Source organism: Mustela erminea, chromosome 5 (assembly GCF_009829155.1).
Source record: "Mustela erminea isolate mMusErm1 chromosome 5, mMusErm1.Pri, whole genome shotgun sequence".
In the NCBI taxonomy this organism is placed as follows: Eukaryota; Metazoa; Chordata; class Mammalia; order Carnivora; family Mustelidae; genus Mustela; species Mustela erminea.
This window is the reverse complement of record NC_045618.1, coordinates 81,547,325-81,568,073: the sequence shown is the minus strand read 5'-3', so window position 1 is coordinate 81,568,073 and position 20,749 is coordinate 81,547,325. Positions and strand designations below refer to the sequence as shown.

The following is a 20,749-nucleotide window of genomic DNA, read 5'->3' as shown; positions in this document are numbered from 1 at the left end:
TCAAAAAGCAGACCCTAGAGAAGACCCTCGCAAAGCATCCCATTACAGTACATAAAACTAAAACATTAAGTCACAGTGGTACCTGTCTATATAATTACTCACTTACCAAACACTTCATATATTGTTTACTGAATTATTACAACTTAGATGTGAAACACACTATACTTATAAAGCAAAGTGAGGCACAAAGTTGTCTTGTTGCCATGCATCCCAAAAGCTGTAAAGATCTGCTTTAGCAATATTGTATCAAGGGTATACAGCAATTTTCAAAAGATATTGTTATCTAATTATATTAACTATTCATATTTTGTCCTGCAAGAGAACTCTGACCATTTTAGTAACTCACTACACTGCAATGACTATAAACTCACACTGCACTGATTATAAAACTCTGCAATAAATAAATAGGAGTGGCACCTTTACCAGCTACTTCATTTATTACTCCAGAGCTAGGTGAAAGGCAAGGAAAGATTGCCTATGGTGAAGTTTCTTGGCTCAGCACTACTGAGATTTGGGGTTAGATAATTCCTCGTTATGGGGGGCTTGTCCTGTGCACTGTAGGATGTTTAGCAGCATCCTATACTGCAGCCCACTAAATTCCAGTAGCATCTACCCAGCTGTGACAACCAAACATGTCTCCAGACATTACCAAATTCTTATTGAGGATCATTAACTTACAACTGGATTCAAATGTCCAAAACAACAGTCCAACAAAGTTACTGACCCCTATAATTAATTTAGAAATGCACCCAACAAATTAAAAATAAGACAACTATATTATAACATTAATAAGTTTTTAGGAATTATCCAATCTTTATGTTAGTTTCTAAGGCTTTTTAAAGAACACTGTAGAAAGGTAACTATTAAGTAAGAGATGCTATAGTGGGTGGTTCTGTGGGAAAAAAAAAATCAGGTGAGAATTTGATGTTTCTGCTCTCCTTAAAGAGAAGCATTCTGAAGAGTATTTAAGACCAGCAATGAAATCACAGAAGAGTTTAAAATAATGTGGGGGCTGAGACAGTTGGAAAAAACAACTGAAACATAATGTTAGAGTTAACTCCAAATTATAGGAGTAGTATGAAAGACAGTAGGAGCCATCTAAATTGACTTGAAATGAAGTCTATGGAAAGTTACCATAGAATTATTATCCCCGGAGGGCAGTTATACTGAGTATCAATTTATTTTTATAGGATTTATTTATTAATTCACTTAAAATTGGGGGTATGGATTAATTTTCCAAAATACTGTCTGTTCCCCTTGAAATAATTCTCAGCCATTTTTGTGTGTTTACTTCTTCATCCCAATATCATCTATTATTTTTAATGAACAAGCATTTCAATGTAAAAACAGAAACTAGTTGATAGGTAGAAATAGACATAAACATCACAAGTTTTTCACTTACTTTTGTCATTACCAAGAGACCTAATGATAACTGAAATTAAATAGCTTCTGACCTTCAAAGCCAAATAAACAGGAAAATCTCTCCTACAGATGAGAAAAATGCAGAGCAATTTTCATGGGGCTTGAATTCACAACCCTGAGGTAGAGACCTGAGCTGAGATCAAGAGTTGAATATCTAACTGACTCAACTACGTAGATGCCCCCAAAACAGAAATTTCTAACAGAAGGTAAATTAAATAAAACATTCCGTTTGTATTTCAAGAACAAAGAGTCAAAGCCCTGATAAAACACAATACCTGAATTGGCCAGCTCCAAGTGTGTCACCTGTAAAAAGACTGTTTCTTGCATCTCTTAGATTTTCTCGAAGTTTCTTATCTAGTTTCTGAAAAATCAAATTTGAGAGTAACTTTTAAAGAAAAATTTCACAGAATCTTATATAGGATAATAAAATGTGTTATTATGAACATTAAGAACATAATGTGTTCTTAGTTTCATAACCAAGAAACTTGGAACTTCTTTATAAAATAGCAATTCTAAAATCTAAATATTTTAGTTTCTTTACTATTCAATAGTATCTTAACTTGGACTTGAAAAGACCAACGTCTTTTCTATTGTGACTCAGGCCTGATTTCACTAACAATCACTTTTCACGGACTATTTTTACTTTAGGTACAGGACTGATTTGCAGTAATGAGCCATCCTCTTACCCAATCATGATTCTATTTCACAAGGAAAGTCTCTACATAGTGATGGCTGCAAGAGGCTCCAGAATAGAAATGGAAAATATGAAAGAAAGCAGCCCTCCATCAGTCAGTAATTCACTGTGGCTAATAAAACTCAAAAACATCAGTGTATCTTTCATCTTTCCATATCACTTTCCTTTCAGTAATTCTATAATGTTTCAATTCCCTTACTTGTTTTTTAATCTTTAAAGCAAATTTTTGAATGCCCAGTTTATACTGTATATTTTACTCCAATATAGTGGGATAGCAAATGCACTGCATTTTAAAAATGGTTATGATTGTAGGAGAAGAATAAATGAAACAAGATGGGAATGGGAGGGAGACAAACCATAAGTGACTCTTAATCTCACAAAACAAACTGAGGGTTGCTGGGGGGAGGGGGTTTGGGAGAAGGGGGTGGGATTATGGACATTGGGGAGGGTATGTGCTTTGGTGAGTGCTGTGAAGTGTGTAAACCTAGTGATTCACAGACCTGTACCCCTGGGGATAAAAGTATATGTTTATAAAAAATAAAAAATTAAAAAAAAAATGGTTATGATTGCCAATAAACATTTCCTAAGTGAAGTTAAATGTAAAATGATCCAGGGATCAAATAAATGTAAAAACTACTTGGAGAAACAAGGCAGAAAGACAAATATACATTTTAGTAAAAAAGAAACAGCTGGAATAACATGTCAGCGTAAATCATTTTCTCCATCACATAACAGCAAAAAATGACCATTTTTAAATTTTTGGTGGAAACCCAATGTTATAAAATACAAATATCTGCTTTAGTATTTAATATATAACCCACAGCAATCATATACTTAATATTAACAAAAACACTTGAGGTATTTATGGAAAACAACTGATAGAATATTATTTGTCATCAATGGATATCTGTATGAACTCACCACTGCTACCATTTCTGCTGCTGTTCCTCTTGAACATCTGATTATAGGAACAGCACCTGTTTTAAGAATAGATGTTAGCAATGATTTCAGCTGTTAATAATTAAAATGGATACTTAAATAAAATACCAAACCATCAAAAATATAAGAGAAGTATAAAATTTCAGGCTAGAAACATGAGGATTTATCATCTCAAGAGTAAAAGCAAGATTTCAGAAACGGACACTTCCATTCAAAGAGAAAATATAAGGGAGTCAAAAAAAAAAAAAAGGCCATTTCTGTATGGTATTGGCTTATCAGTGTGACCAGATTTTTTTCAATGAATTAAAACTAAATTAGGATTTGACTCCCTACAGGCAGTTTCAAAGTTTGCTCACAGGAATCACTTTAATTTGACTTAATGGAAAAGAATGAAGAGAGATAAGTTAATTTAGCAGTTTGGTATTATTATTCATGATTTAACAAATTAACAATGAAGGATTATAGTCTTTTTAAAAAAATCAATTTAAAAGATAAAAAACATATTTTTTCAATGTGAAAAGCTCCTAAAACGTGGCCTCAGTTCATTACTGAATCAGCTCATTAGACCTCTTAATTTCTCTTTCTTTATTGCCAAGTTTTATCAAAGGTTGAAATCCTAAAACGATAGGAAAAATCCCAATTGCACTGAAAACCTCAGAAAACAAACTGAGAACACTGTAATCTTTATATGCTAAAACCATTGCATTCTAGATTCTATACAAAGCATGTTCAACTAGAAAAGTAAAACTGTAGAATATTAGCAAATTTTATAAAAAACGTTTTCTTCCAAGTTATACACGCTTGTCATATAAGATTCTGATACTAGAAATGTATAAAGTTAACCCTTTGATTCTAGCACCTAAAATAATCTCCATTAAAAATTAGATATGGATGGTTTCAGATTATTTTTATATGTAGTCTTAATAAATGCATTAATGAAGACTACAAAAAAGAAAAATACAGTAATATACAATTATACATACTATTCTTAAATTTGCCTTTTTCCACTTCATTTTTTGTTGACATCCTTCTACATCAGATTGGCAGTAGTTTCAATTTCTCTTCTGAAAAAAAATCACTTTCTGATACTTTACATAATAAAGGTTGCTCTAACACTTCAGTGGTCTTTTATGCTTCTCTTTTTCAATCACCTTTACCTTAAAAATGTATCATCATGGAAAAATAAGCTAATGTCTACAAAAAACCAGCATTCAATGAAATTTTGGAGTGTGTGTAGGATGGCAAAATAGTAGGTTACTTAAAAGATTAAAAGTTGTAAATCAATGTGCTCTGTTTAAAGCAATAAACAACAACCTCATTTGAAGGTACTCAAAAGCATGCAGGAAGTATGGGGGGGTTGAGGGGGTGGGGGTGGTGTGTGTGTGTGTGTGTAATATATATATTTCTCTCGTTTTATATATATATATATAGAAGAGATATATTTGAAAAAGGAGATACATTTTTAACCAGCTTTTCTCCTGAGGGTACTTTTCAGCTTGCAAGGCACAGAGGAGAAAGAGCTGAAGCAGAAAACATAAACAGAAGACATAACGAGCTGAGGAATCAAAGATTGATATTGAGGGCTGGAAATTAAAGGAGAAAAATCCCTGAAAGGAGGGAGCCCCAAAGCTTACATGTAAATTCTCCTCAAACCTCTGTTTATATCCTAAACTATTCATGGTGTCTCTCTTTTCTTCAATTTTCTCATTTGTGAAATGAAGAGAAACTTCAATAATTTAGTGTAAGGGTCATTTCAACTAGGGTTTTCAGTGTCTACAGAATTAAAATTACAGTTATAAGGTTTCTAAACAGATCCAATAGTAATAGTAAAGCATAAAATCACACATTAGATACTGAACACAAAGTAGCTGTAAGTAAATTTAGATGTACCAAAGGAAATGTTTAAAATTCTGAGTATAGTGAATTAACAGTATACGTAAATTTAGTGTTTTCTGGAACCTTGGGAGTGTGCCTTAATAACCAAATTTATCTCTATACTTAAAAGTGTATTTGAGGGGCACCTGGGTGGCTCAGTGGGTTAAGCCTCTGCCTTCGGTTCAGGTCTTGATCCCAGGGTCCTGGGATCGAGCCCCACATCGGGCTCTCTGCTCTGCAGGGAGCCTGCTTCCTCCTCTCTCTCTGCCTGCCTCTCTGCCTACTTGTGATCTCTGTCAGATAAATGAAGAAAAAATCTTAAAAAAAAAAAAGTGTATTTGAAACTTTCCTAATGGAATATTAAATATTTTGAACTTACCCAGTGTAACAAAAAAGCAGAAGAGGCTGTCAACAATAGTGTCCATAACAGTTTCCATCTCTGTGTCTGTGATATCTGGCCTGTTAATAGCTAAAATAACATACAGAGAAAAAGTTACCAAACTTCTATACCTTGATAACATTTGTAATACTCAAACAAGTAAAATTTTTCATGTGTTACACTTTAAAGTGAACAAGTATCCATCAAAAATTACACTACTTTAAAAAAACCCACAGCACTTCAGTATCAATAGCAGTGAGTAGTATCAACATCAGACTAGTACTAAGAAAAAAATCTACCACATAATATATATAAAATTTTTGTCAGAGCAAATAAAAAAATAAATATCCTATTCCATAATTTTATTCACAAACATTAGATAGCCTCAAGAAACTACTGAACTTATTACCCAACTACTGCCAGAAAGGACAATGCAAATCAATTATCACAAGACCAGTGTCCCACATCATTTTTTTTGTATTATAGTAAGTTATAGGAACTTATTTTCTGATGTATTGCACTGTACTAAAATGGTTTCTAAACTTAAGTGGCTATATGAATCACTCTAGAAATATGAAAATCTCTCTGGAAGCTATTAAATATTCAAGATGCTTAACTGTTTTCCCCAGGGATTCAATTCAATACATAATTCTGGATAATTCTATGAAATCTGCAATTTTGGCAGGCACCTCAGGTGGTTCTTAGGCCTACACTTAGGGGAAAAAAAAATTGCCCTGAGGACTATACTTAACAAAGACCTTGCCTAACTCCTCCTCCCATCTCTCACAATACCTAGGCCTAGTATCTGACAAGTAGATGTCCAATAAATGATTGTTAAAAGACTGACCAGACTAAAATATCATCTACATAATATTTTAAATTTCCCAACACCCTGAATGTGAAAACAAATATAAAATTCAATACAACTTGAATTTGAATGAGAGGAAAGCAGAATCCAACTGTATATATTAAAGTATTTAAAGAAAGTATGAACCATCCAGAGGACTTAATAAAGAATTCAACCAGGCAATATAGAATCTGGATGAGGAAATATACTGCTACTTGGTGTTGCAGATTCAAATCAGAAGACAGAAATGGCCAAAAGACACAATGTTAATTATGTAAATTCAAGGAACACCAACCTAGGGAAATACTCAGCTCATTCCATCAATCAATGGTGTAGGTAAAATCCAAATGTAAACCTCCAGCCCTTAGATTCTATACCCGGTCTCTCACCTCTAAATAAGAACTGACTCGAAGAGTCAGAACATTGTCCATCAATAACCTCAACTCCCTTATATTAACAACAACTTGGAGATAGTACCTTGACTTTAACGAGACAAAATCTGCTTCCTTTAAAAGGATAAATAAATTTTTTGCAATGCATGAAAAGTAGGGGAAATAAATAAAACCCAAGACAGTAACATATTATGTTCAGACCAATCTGTTTATCAGCTGAAGCACTTGAGACATTTGAGAGGATCTGGCATATAATTATGCAATGGTTAAGAGCACTGACTCTGGAGTGAGTGACTTGGTTCAGTAATCTGCTTCTGCCATTTCCTTATCAAGTTACTCAGTATCTGTGCCTCAGTTACTTCATCTGGAAAATATAAGTAATAATACCACCTACTTCACAAAGTTACTTGGAAGAGTAAATGAACTTACACTGTAACGTGCACAGAGAACAATCTGTTATTATTATAAATATACTACTGAGAATCTGGGTAATTAGCCATATAATTATACTTTAAAATTAATAAACTAAACTTATCTTTAAATTTAATAATTTCAGACTTGTGGTTCTTTAAGTTGAGAGGTATAAGAAAATTAGTTATATTTATAAGTACCTGAAGGTTTAATGAATTTAGACTCACTATAAATTTAATTATTATTAGAAGTTACTTGAATATTTGGGCAGATTTTGCTTATTAGATTAATAAATTTGCCTGGCTTCATATTTAAAGTACTTAAAAATGAAAATGCTAAACTTACAGATGCAATTTAAACTAAGGGAATTCAGCGAACCAAGTTTGTTGACTAAGCTTGTTAATTGGGGCTGTTTAGAATCTAATCTGTTCAATCTGAATTAACTGATCAAAGAAAAAGCTAAGGTGCTTTGTTGTGTTTTTGCTGTTGTTACTGTTGTTTTTATGGAATACCTCATGAATTTGCATGTAGTCCTTACACTGCAGGCATGCTAATATCAGTATGGTTCTAATTTGAGTCTACATGCTGCCGAAGTGAGCATAAGGTGCTTTGTTTTCATATGAACATATTATAAGAAACAATTTATAAAAAACAATTTATAAGATTCGCTTAAAGGCTTCAGGAAAACTAGGCTTTAAACATGTAACTTAAATACTTAATAATTAATAACTTAATAATAATTAATAATTTAGTAATTAAAACTCAATTAACTGTAAATAGACTTCTGTAAATAACAACTACTGTCAAAACTCTCTGACACAGGCAATTCAACAAATGCTTACACCCTTTAGGGATGTTGTTTAATTTCTAAAACACAGCACACTATGGAGCTCAAGAAACAAAAAACTGATGTTCCCTTCTCAGGGAGCTTAACATCGGGTCCAGTATTTTATAACAGGGTACCACTGGCATTGTGGGCAGAACAATTTTCTGTTATGAGCATGTTTACACACTTCAGAACATCTAGCATCCCTAGTCCCTGCTCACTGAATGCTAGTAACAGCCAAACTTAACATAACAATCAAAAACATCCTGACACATTTCAAATGCCCCTTTCCAGGGGCCATACTCTCCACTCAGGAACCAATGAAATTCTAGTCAGCCCCAAACATCTCAACCCTTCAGTAGCAAATTAATGATTATTTGAATGAACTGGCTAATCATATCTACTACAGTTTGTGTTTTTCTCTAAAATATCTGACATAATTAGTGGACATAACATTTCAGTTAAGCAAGATGATTAACTTTCAGAGATCTGCTATATAACACTGCATCTAGAATCAACAATACTGTATTGTACACTTAAAAAGATAAAGGGACAAAAAAGTGTTCTGAAAAAAAAAAAGCAACATAGATAATAAAATGGGGTTTGGGTATTGTGTGTGTGTATGCATTGTGTGTATTAGTTTTAATCAATATCCAGGAATGGTCAGTTTACCAAAATACTGAATACAAACTCTAAAGGTAGTTAGACAGCATTTGATCAAACACCAGTATTCAATCCACTAGTGCATGAACAGGGTGTAAGAATCAAGGGAGTCTAAAAATCTATATTTGAGAAAACATCTATGCTTCATTCCATAATAGTGCTATAACAGCTGTTGATGCCTGCTGTACTAGAAACTTTTCCAGGCATTTTATACAACTAATTCATTTAATTTCCACAAAAACTGTGAGGTAGAGAGTATTACTATCCCCAGTTTACAGATGAGGAAACTAAACCACAGAGGAGTAAGTTGGTTTTGTCCAAGAGTCAAAGTACTAGAAGATTCATTGAATCCTACTACTAAAATACTGTCTTATTTGCCATGACTAAATCATTCAGGCAAGCTGCTATGTGGTACCTAACAGGTCACAGTATTGGTACTTCACTGAACTTACAAAACAACTTTATTACATGTTGCTTCTAAGTGACAGAATTCAGTCTGAATTCTGTGTTTTCTTTGTGTGCTTTAAAATATCTTTCAGAGTTCTACTGCTATAAACAAAGCTGGCTTTTGATTGTACCAAATATGCTATTTTTGTTTACAGTACAACAACTCATTTTGTTAACAATAAATTATCATATTCCTGTTTTTACATACCACGATACGAAACAAGCTCCTTATTTTGATTACATAATACAAACATATCATCTTCCAAAGTAATAAAATTGAGATACTGATCAAAAACCTAGAAACAAAAGAAAAAGGTTTATAAATCAGTTTTACAATATATTTTTTTGAGCAGACTCCATGCCCAATGTAGGGCTTGAACTTATGACCCTGAGTTCAAGGGTCACATGTTCTACCTACTGAGCCAGCCTGATGCCCCAATTCTCCAATACTGAAAGCATATTTGGTTTGATTTAATCAACCACTGGTAAAAATTATAATTATATTCAATAACAGAAAATTATACTATGCAGCAGACAGCCTCCCTGGGTAAGAATAAGGAGTTAATATCAAAAAGAAATATGAGCAAGACTTTAAACAATAAATTATCAAGGAGGGGAGTAATATTTTCAGAAAACAAAATTTAAGAAGATATAAAAATTTGTTTAAAGATTGTGGTAGGGATATCACTTTTGAAGAAAAAAAAATCACAATTTTATTCATTTTAATCACATTTTCCTAAGAAAGTCGTAACTATTTTTCCACCACGAACACTTATAAGTGGGAAAGAAGTTATACTAGTTCTTTAGTGGTGCAAATCATGGAAAAAATTAAGAAAACTCTTTTTGAAATGCATTAAATTTAATTAAACAAACAGAACTATTTCTTTTCTTTCTTTTTTTTTTTTTTTAAAGATTTTATTTATTTATTGACAGAGAGAAATCACAAGTAGATGGAGAGGCAGGCAGAGAGAGAGAGAGAGGGAAGCAGGCTCCCAGCCGAGCAGAGAGCCCGATGCGGGACTCGATCTCGGGACCCCGAGATCATGACCCGAGCCGAAGGCAGCGGCTCAACCCACTGAGCCACCCAGGCGCCCAAACAGAACTATTTCTACTATTTTATATAAAGTTAATAATAAGCTTTGAAAAGAAGAACATTTAAGACATAGGCCTCAAAAACTAATCAGTAGTAGTAGACTATCTAAATCTAATCAGTAGGGAAAAATGGGAAGTAAATACATAGTTGTTTAGTCTTTTATTTGCCCTCTATCATTCCTTAGAATTTCAAGTGTTGTTCAAATTCAAGCAGCACAGGGCACAGTAGAGCTATAACCAAGAATAAATTTATAGATTTATTTATAACTAAGCTGAACCTATCTAAAAAGTAACCATGATATGGAATGGATGGTTCATCCTAAGTTCCTTCTTTTCTTACACTATGCAATTGGATCCTCTCTCCTAAGTAGATCTGAAGTTAGAATGGTGACAACAGTGATTATAAATAAAATAATGTCAACATATTTTTAGTATAATTTTTAACAACACCATCGTCAAACTATTTTTCCTTTTTTCAAAAAATTTTATTTATTTGACAGAACAAGAGAGCACAAGCAGGGGGAGCAGCAGAGGAAGAGGGAGAAGCAGGCTCCCCACTGAGCAGGAAGCCCAACATGGGGCTTGATTCAACGACTTTGGGATCATGACAGAGCTGAACGCAGATGCTTAACCATCTGAGCCACCCAGGAGCCCCTGTCAAACTATTTCTAAGTTAAACTAAAAAGATTACAAATCCTAGCCTAAAACAAAGACAGATTTCAGCATTTTGTTTTTATCTTTCAACTTCATTGGGTTAATAGGTACCTTTAGTTTGATTTATTTTCCCTAGTTCAAACTGTAGATAATTTGCATTATCAGAACTCTTTCTAAAAGTAATGAGCCTAAATATTTGTTAGGTTGATCGGATCCTCTATAAATTAGGCACTAAGTTAATTAACAAGTTTCAGAATATACTAAATTTTACATTAACAAAACGTCATCAGACAACCAAAATCTCTTACCTTGGCTACTTGTGTTACTGCACTGGCAGCCAATGCTGCATTCGCAATATCTTCCAGTTTACTTCTTGAAATAGCAGAAATAAAATTTAAATAATATGATTCATAGAGCTGATTTCGCAGATCCTAGAAATACAATAAATACTTCATTTTTATGAGCAAGAATAAAGGATGACCATAAATAAGAATCTTTTAGATAACTATAAGAGCAAGATTCTGGAGAATAATATACATATTTAAAAGATGGATTATATAAATGACACTCAAAAACAAGAATCCCAAAAGAATAAAGTCATGAAGAAGTTACTGGTTATTTGTTTGCCAGATACAATGGACCTATATATTAATAAAGTTATGATATACTGTTACCAATAAAATTCTATTTTAATTACAATGTCACATAAAACCGCTTGAAATAGTATATCTGCATTTTTATTAAAAATATCCAGAAATGGCTCTCATATAAAATGCTTATTATATTTTGTAGATACTGTCTTCTACAGCTCTGGTCATGTAATAATACAACCTATTTCCTTTGCTGCTCAGACATAATTTCAATGACCAACTCCAGAAGTATTACTTCTCAATCATCCAAAAGTAGTGTAATTTAAAGTTATGCCAATTCTTAAATCAAATTTACTGATGTTTTCATCTACTCATCTAGATGAAATGTACCTATTTCATCTAGGCAAGTATGTATCTAAATAACCATACCGAAATACTTTGTATATACTGCAGGTTCAGTTTCAAACCACCACAATAAAGCAAACATTGTAATAGAGTGAGTCAAAATAAATTTTTGGTTTCCCAGTGCCTATGAAACACTACACTATACTGTAGTCTCTTAAGTCTGCAACAGCCTTATGTCTAAAAAAAGAGTATATACCTTACATAAAAAATACCCTATTGCTAAAAAATGCTAACCACCATCCAAGCTTTCAGCAAGTTATTAGTGATCACAGATCACCATAACAAATATAATAATAATGAAAACGTTTGAAATAGTGTGATAATTACTAAAATATGACACAGAAACATGAATTGAGCAAATGCTGTTGGAAAAATGGCACTGGTAAGACTTGCTTGATGCAGGGTTGCCAAAAACTCTCAATTTCTAAAGAGCGCAGTTTCTTTTTTTTTTTTTTTTTAAGATTTTATTTATTTATTTGACAGACAGAGATCACAAGTAGGCAGAGAGGCAAGCAGAGAAAGAGAGGAAGGGAAGCAAGCTCCCTGTCGAGCAGAGAGTCCAATGCGGGGCTCGATCCCAGGACCCTGGGGCCATGAACTGTGCCAAAGGCAGAGGCTTTAACCCACTGAGCCACCTAGGTGCCCCTAAAAAATGCAGTTTCTGTGAAGCACACTAAAACAACGTATGCCTGTATTTCCTCAAACCTAAGATACTGTTGGTTGCAAGAGGCATCATTATGTAATGCCAAGAAAGAATTAATTCTGCCAATACAATTCTGTAACACACCATCAATTTTTTTAAAAGATTTTATTTATTTATTTGACAGAGAGAGAGATCACAAGTAGGCAGAGAGAGAGGGGAGGGAAGCAGGCTCCCTGCTGAGCAGAGAGCCCAATGTGGGGCTTGATCCCAGGACCCTAAGATCATGACCTGAGCCAAAGGCAGAGGCTTTAACCTGCTGAGCCACCCAAGCGCCCCCACACCATCAATTTTAAGATGCATCTGATATCAAAGATAAACGTTTAAGTGTGAAAACCTGAGGGTTTGGAGCATGTGTGAGGAAGGCTTCTGAGCAGGACAGTGTTTTAAAAAAGGTTGTGGGGTTGATTAAAGCATGAAGGATTGAGAATTAAGAGCAATGAGGAAATAAGTAAGTATGTTGAAGATATTGGGAGTCATGTTTCTCACTGTCAGAAAAAAAAGTTCTAGATTTATAAAGGGAAAAAGAAAAAACTAGGATGAGTCCTGTATTTCTGAAATGAAATAGTTTTGGATATTACCTGTCTTTTTATCTAGAGAGGTAAGGAAGATTTTTAGAGTCAAATATAGATATAAAAGTATTCGTGTGTGTGTATACATATATACACACACACGAATACTTTTATATATATATACATATATATATATATATATACACACACACACACATATACTTCCTAGTTCTGTCCATTTTGATGTCCTAAGAACTCTTAACACCTTAGTAGCAGTAACTATGCCTTATTCCCAGTTGCTGATTTCTAAATACCATTCTCTACAAAACACAACCAGGGCTCCTTAGAAAATGGCTGAATCTTGGGCTAGAATAAAGTATGAGATGAGACTGAACAATCGTATTGTGCCTGAAAGTAAGGAAGTGGTCTAAGAATGAAGACATTTCAAAAGGATGCAGAAATGCAGGATATAAGATCAATATATAAAAGTCAACTGTATATCTATACACTTGCAATAAACAATCCTAAAAACAGAATTAAGAAAACAATTCCATTAACATTAATATAAAAAAAATGAGGGAATATATTTAATAAAAGTGCTTGGGGCACCTTCGTGGCTCAATGGGTTGGGCCTCTGCTTTCGGCTCAGGTCATGATCTCAGAGTCCTGGGATTGAGCCCCGGATCGGGCTCTCTGCTCGGCAGGGAGCCTGCTTCCCCCTATTTCTCTGCCTGCCTCTCTACCTATGATCTCTCTGTCAAATAAATAAACAAAATCTTAAAAAAAAAAAAAAGAAGTGCAAAACTTATTTGCACAATACAGAACATTACTGAGAGAAATTAAAGATCTAAATAAATGAAATGGTATTTCATGTTCGAGGATCAGAAAATTTAATATTGTAAAGATGACAATCTTCTCCAAATTGATCTACAGATTTAATGCAATGCCTATCAGATGCAAGCTCCTGGTAGCTTCCTAGGGAAATTGACAATCTAATCCTAAAATTAATATGAAAATTTAAGGGGCCTAGAAAAGCCAAAAAAATCTGGAAAATGAAGTAAAAAGTTGGATGACTCAGTTTCCCAATTTCAAGCCTTCCTACAGAACAAGAGTAGTAAAGACAATGTCGTATTTGCATAGGACAGACATAGAGATCAGTGGAATAGAACTCAAGAGTCCAGAAATAAACCAATGTATCTACTGTTAATTTTCTTCTTTTTTAAGATTTATTTGTCAGAGAGAGAGCACAAGCAGTGAGGCCAGCAGGCAGAGGCAGAGGGAGAAGCAGGCTCCCCACCTAACGGGAAGCCCAATACAGGACTTGATCCCAGGACCCTAGGATCATGACCTGAGCCAAAGGCAGATGCTTAATTGAGCCACCCAGGTTTCCCTTATGTTAATTTTCAATAAAATTGCCAAGACCATTCATGGGAGAAAAAACAATCTCTTCAATAAATGATGCTGGGGCAACTGGATAGCCACATGCAAAAGAATGAATGAAGTTGGACACCTCACTCATACTGTATATAAAAACTAATGCAGAATGGATCAAAGATCTAAATTTAAGAGCCAAAAGCACAAAAATCTTTAAAGAAAACACAGAGATCTAACCATGGGTTCTGAAATATGACATCAAAAGCATAAGCAACTAAAGAAAAGACCAACTTAAAACTAAATTTAAAATCAAAATTAAAAATTTTTGTGCTTCAAAGGCTACCAACACACAGAATAGGTGAAAACATTTCCAAATGATATACTTGATAAGGGTCTAGGATCCACAATAAGAAACTACTCTAACAACTCAACATTAAAAGAACAGCCCAATTAAATACTGGACAAGGGATCTGAATAGACCTTTCTTCAAAGATGGACAAATGGCCAATAAGCACATTAAAAGATGCTTAATATCATCAGTCACAAGGAAAATGCAAATTAAAATCACAATGAGAGGAGCGCCTGGATGGCTCAGTGGGTTAAGCCTCTGCCTTTGGCTCAGGTCATGATCTCAGGGTCCTGGGATCAAGCCCCACATCGGGCTCTCTACTCAGCAGGGAGCCTGCTTCCTCCTCTCTCTCTGCCTGCCTCTCTGCCTACTTGTGATCTGTCTGACAAATAAATTAAAAAATTATTTTAAAAAATCATAATGAGATAACACTTTAGGATGGCTACAATCAAAATTTCAGATAATAAAAAGTTCTGACAAGGATCTGGAGAAACTGGAACCCTCATATACTGCTGGGAAGAATATAAAATGATGCAACCGCTGTGGAAAACAGTCTAGCAGTTCCTCAAAAGGCAAACCACATACATGCATTTATATAAAAATATGTGTGTGTACATTCTTCAAATGCTACATAAACAAAATTAAAGTAATATTCTATATAAAATTTTGTCTCCTGCCTTAAAAAAAAAGTTAACTATAGAGTTATTTGACCCAGGAATTCTATTCCCAGGTGTTTATGGACAAAAGAAAAATGAAAACACATGTATACACAGAAATGTATACAAATATGTTTGTAGTAGCATTATTCCTAATAGTCAAAAAGTGGAAGGAGTTGATAAATCCTCTTTAAAAAATGGCATGGTCAGGTTTATGCAGTATAAAAGAAAAAGCTGGGCATCACCAGCTGCACAGGATGCAAAATATGTGACCTTCATTAACAATTTAAATACAGGTGACCCTTGAACAACACCGGGGCTGGGGCACTACACAGTAGAAAATTCACATGTAACTTCTGATTCTCCAAGAAATTAACTACTAATAGTCTACTGTTGACCAGAAGCCTTACTGGAACATAAACAGTCAATTAGCACATATTTTGTATGCTATATGTATTATATACTGTTATTCTTACAAAAAAGTAAACTTGAGAAAAGATTAAGAAAAACCATTAAGGGAGAGAAAATACATTTACAATACTGTCTGTAAAAAAACTCACCTATAAGTGGACTTCTGTAGTTCAAACCTGTGTTGTTCAAGGGTCAACTGTAGTAATTTGATTCAATAGTCAGTAACAACATGCTTGTGAAGTTTGTGACAGACACTGTTAGCTACTTACCTAATATCCATTTTCTCCTTCTTTTTTGCTAGAAGAATCTAGATTTTGTTTGGGGACAACATCATTTAAATATTAACTTTTTTTTTTTTTAAGATTTTTATTCATTTATTTGACAGAGAGAAATCACAAGTAGATGGAGAGGCAGGCAGAGAGAGAGAGAGAGGGAAGCAGGCTCTCTGCTCAGCAGAGAGCCCGATGCGGGACTCGATCCCAGGACTCTGAGATCATGACCTGAGCCGAAGGCAGCGGCTTAACCCACTAAGCCACCCAGGCGCCCCTAAATATTAACTTTTGAAACCTCCTTTGAGGTTAATTCTATCCAGTGAAACATAAATAAATGAGTGTTTTCTGGGAATTTCTGGGAAATCTTAGCTTTCGTGATTAAAAGGAACAGTTAGGACTGGCATAATTTATTTCACCCTTCTTGCTCTGAACATAGATGTGATTTCACCCTCAGCGGCCACATAACATCCAAGAAGCAACAACCAAGACATTGAAAAGGAGAAACCAAAGAAAACAGATCATAAAGACTGAAGGACCTGGAGTCTTTGACTACTTCATAGAACTACTATACCAGCTTGGACCTCCTACTCCCAGACTTCCTATTATCTTAGAAAAATAAAACCCTATTTTTAAAGTTAATATACTTAAATTTTCTGGGGTACCTGGGTGGCTCAGTCAGGTATGTGCCTGCCTTCAGCTCAGGTCATGATTTTAGGGTCCTGGAATCGAGCCCTTTGTGAGGCTCCCTGCCCTATGGGGAATCTGCTTCTCCTCCTCCCTTTGACCCTCTCTGCTGTTGGTGCTCTCTCGCTCAAATAAATAAATAAAATCTTTTAAAAAAAGATACAGGGTGCCTGGGTGGCTCAGTGGCTTAAGCCTCTGCCTTCGGCTCAGGTCATGATCTCAGGGTCCTGGGATCGAGTCCCGCACTGGGCTCTCTGCTCGGCGGGGAGCCTGCTTCCTCCTCTCTCGCTCTCTGCCTGCCTCTCTGTCTACTTGTGATCTCTGTCTGTCAAATAAATAAATAAAATCTTAAAAAAAAAAAGATACATAGAGTAAGATTTTCTGGTTTTTAAAACCAGGGTAAGTCTTAATCAATATGCTTTCTCAGCCAAAAAATTTAAAATTTTTCAGTCTCTTTAAAATTCAAAGATAATCTCAAAAATCAAAGTGGGTAATTAAGTAAGACAATTTTTAATTTTTCACACTAGAAATCTAAGAAATTAAAAAAAATATATTTTATTTATTTATTTGTGAGAGAGAGCGCACAAGCAGGGGAAGCGGGAGGCAGAGGGAGAAGCAGGCTCCCTGCTGAGCAAGGAGCCCAGTGAAGGACTCGATCCCAGAAACCTGACCCAAAGGCAGATGCTTAACCAACTAAGCCATCCAAGCATTCTGATATCTAAGAAATCTTTTGGAAAAAACCTGTTTCCACATTACAGGGTCAGGAAATTAAGAACTCATATTACCTGGCACATTCTGTCAATATTTTCTTCAGTTGGCATTACAAAGTACACTGCAGGAACATCTGGTATAGGATCTCGATCAGAGTGCAAAAGCCTGAAAGACATAAAGAATGTAAAATTCACTTTTTTCTTAGTCACTTATCTAAAAATACAGTTTTTAAGACAGTATTTCTCAAACTAGGAATAAACCAGTTCAGGGACAAGGAGACCAGTATACTAAAAGTGCTTGGTGAAATTAAGCTTTCTCCTTGTATCAGTGCTAGTATTATTTATTAATAAGATCCTAATGTCAGTCTTCATCTCCTCTACTACAATCACCTGGTACAGAAATACCAATATTCTTCCTGAAGAAAAACTAAAGCACATTCATTATCAATTTTATTTCCAGTTTTTGGTTGGGGGAGGGTGAGTGGGAAGAAAGTGCAGTTCTGTAAGAAAACTACTAGAAACCTGAAAGAGCCTTTAAAAATAATGAAAAATTTTACCCATAAATAAAATCAAATATATTTTTTTAAGTAAAAGATGTATGAATGCTCCCTTAAAACTTTTAGGCAATCTACTTTTTTAATATTTATTGCATCATAAGAGAATGCACAAGAGATCATCTAGGCATCTCATAGATTATACCACTTGATAGTTTTCTCCTACAATTCAGGGAGTACCTTGATTCAAATATCCCAGTATCAAATCACAAAATGTCTTTATTCTTCACTGTAAGATTCTGCTATACTTATATCAGGAAATATGACAACATGCTACCTATACAATATTCTAGTCATCCTTCTGTGAATAATCTACATACAATCTTCCTACACATGCTTCTATACACGATATTGTAGTCACCTCTCTATAAGAAAGAGAGTGAAAGAGGCTGCCACTGTGTCTGCATTTAATGACTTCCTTCCATTTGTTTGGCTGCTGCTAATGACACCAGAAAGATTACACTGTTATGGCAGCCATTGTATGTTATCTTCTTATGCTGGCTGTCCAATTGCCTAAAGGGGTACAACCACCATTTCATCTTCTGGAAACTTATTATTTCCTACAAATCAGCCTAAACCAGCAAGCAGTGTATAAAGTAACTGACAAAATATTCTTCAGCAGATAGGGAAGAATAGTCAGATGCACCTTGCACAGAAATTCACGAGGGTAGCTCTGTGATCTCATGTTCTGAGCATGAGAAGCAACAGGTAGGCAGAAAGAATCTATTACTCTCAAACTGGCAGTCTAGCTTGTCACCCCTTAAGGAAGCACTAAGGCTCACCTCTGTTAGTCACTGTTACTGAACCATAATGGTTCAGTAATGGTTCAGTAGACAAATAGTACAGAATTCATGGTCAAGCAATCTGAACACTGCTACTAACTAGCTGTATAATCATGAAACAATCACTTAAAGTCTATAAACTTTAATCTTTTTGTTAGTAAAATAAAGGAATTAATCAGTAAGGCAGTAACAGTAACCAATGCTTGTTAATAAACCACCATTTCCAAGGATGACATCAAGCCAAATATTCAGGTAAGAAGGATGAACACATTACCAACAACAAATTTTTATTTTAACTCTGAAATAAAAATGAAAGGAAAATCCATATTCCATGTTTCATCAAACCTAAGGTGCTATCAATTTTAAAACATATTATTAAAATAATTTCTGTTAAAAGTCTGCTGCCAATTTAACCATGATATAGCATTAATTAGAAGATAGATCCTAATTTCAGAAATATAAAAAGTGAAAAATGTATTTTAAAATTGATGCAATATAATATTCTATTAATTTAAAACAAATGCGCAACATAAAATTGAAGAATTTAACCACATTCTGATATGTTACTCACTAGAAATCTAAAACCACATGCCCACTAAAAGAGCACATTTCACTCCAATATCTCATAATAGAATAAGAATTGGTTATAACATCATAAATAGAACAAAATGCAAATAGTTAGAATATCCTAAAATTGGACTCCTTTAGTATATAAAAGTATTAGTACATATGCATGAATGCAGCCCTTCTCTAAATGTTCCATTCAGCCAAGTCTACAGCTGTATAGACTTAATTGCTTAATGTAATTTGTTTCATGAAACATACCAGAAATAATATAATCAAATACAGTCAGTAGTTAAGAAGACAGCACAGATAGTTCCTATGGTGATTAACAGTCATTATTTCATAGATACTTATATTTTTCTTATTAAGGATAAACTAATTTAGATATTCTTTATAAAAAGTATATTTAAATTGAGGAATAAAAAAATTTTCAGAGATGGAAGAGACCTTAACACAACCAGTTCTTTTTCTTCATTTAAGAGGGTAAACCAGTCTGTACAAAAAGACACAAGAGAGAAAATTTCAATTCTAAAATTATAAAGCCTCAGATTGAGAATTATTTTTAACTTCAGAAGAAAACAGATAAAAGGAGATGAGAAAAAAATGTTGTTTTATACAAGTACAATAGCTAGTATTATTTTGTCTATAAATGTCCCTTAATAATTTGACTTCAAGGTGGCCAAATATATCCTTTAACAATGTATCTGAAAACAAATGTCACTATTAGAAATATGTTAGAACTCACAAATGCAGAGTGATTCCCATGTCTCTCAGCTCTTTCACAGACAGCAATGGAGAGATGATGTCTTGGCCGAATCTGTCATAAATGAGCACCTAGTTAAAATTTAAAAAAAAAAAAAAAAAAGCATTTTTAAAGCATCATTATCAGTGAACAGTCAAGAAGAACTCATATTAAGACAATGTTGAAGTATATTTTATTTTAATAAATCATGCATGCAGAGTTCTTTTGCTTGATCTCAATTTAATATTTTCCATCTTTTACCAAAATGTCCATTCATGTCATAACCTACTTTTTAAAGCATTACCACTTATGCTAAAATAAATTAATGTTACATAAATTTATTTCCTGAAATATTTTTTCTAGAATAAAAAAGCATACCAGAAACTATAAAATATTCATAAAATTTTCGTAAGCTAATAATAAAGGACTTTGAACATACAGCAAACTCAAATACACTTCCCCACCGAGTTCACAAATATCCTTTTTTTTTTTAAAAAAAGTATTTTATTTATTTATTTGACAGACAGAGATCACAAGTAGGCAGAGAGGCAGGCAGAGAGAGAGGAGGAAGCAGGCTCCCCGCTGAGCAGAGTGCCTAACGCACGGGGCTCGATCCCAGGACCCTGGGACTATGACCCGAGCCGAAGGCAGAGGCCTAACCCACTGAGCCACCCAGGCGCCCTCGCATATATCCTTCCTAAAAAGAAAGAAGTAAAAATTAATCCCTCTCAAAACTAATGTGTAACAAGTGTAAAGAAAATTTGGTAATTTAAGCATCTCGGGTTATAAGATTCTCATTTAAA

The 20,749-nt window shown here is 34.2% G+C and overlaps 1 protein-coding gene across 1 annotated transcript in view; it reads right to left on the bottom strand.

Annotated features, from left to right (window-relative positions):
- Positions 1-20,749, bottom strand: part of SCFD1 (sec1 family domain containing 1) — a 105,760-nt gene that overhangs the window by 77,426 nt on the left and 7,585 nt on the right. The window contains 7 exon segments of the mRNA XM_032343997.1: positions 1,698-1,783; positions 3,038-3,093; positions 5,310-5,399; positions 9,104-9,191; positions 10,950-11,072; positions 17,380-17,470; positions 19,950-20,038. Of these exon segments, the coding sequence (XP_032199888.1) occupies positions 1,698-1,783; positions 3,038-3,093; positions 5,310-5,399; positions 9,104-9,191; positions 10,950-11,072; positions 17,380-17,470; positions 19,950-20,038 (623 nt within the window).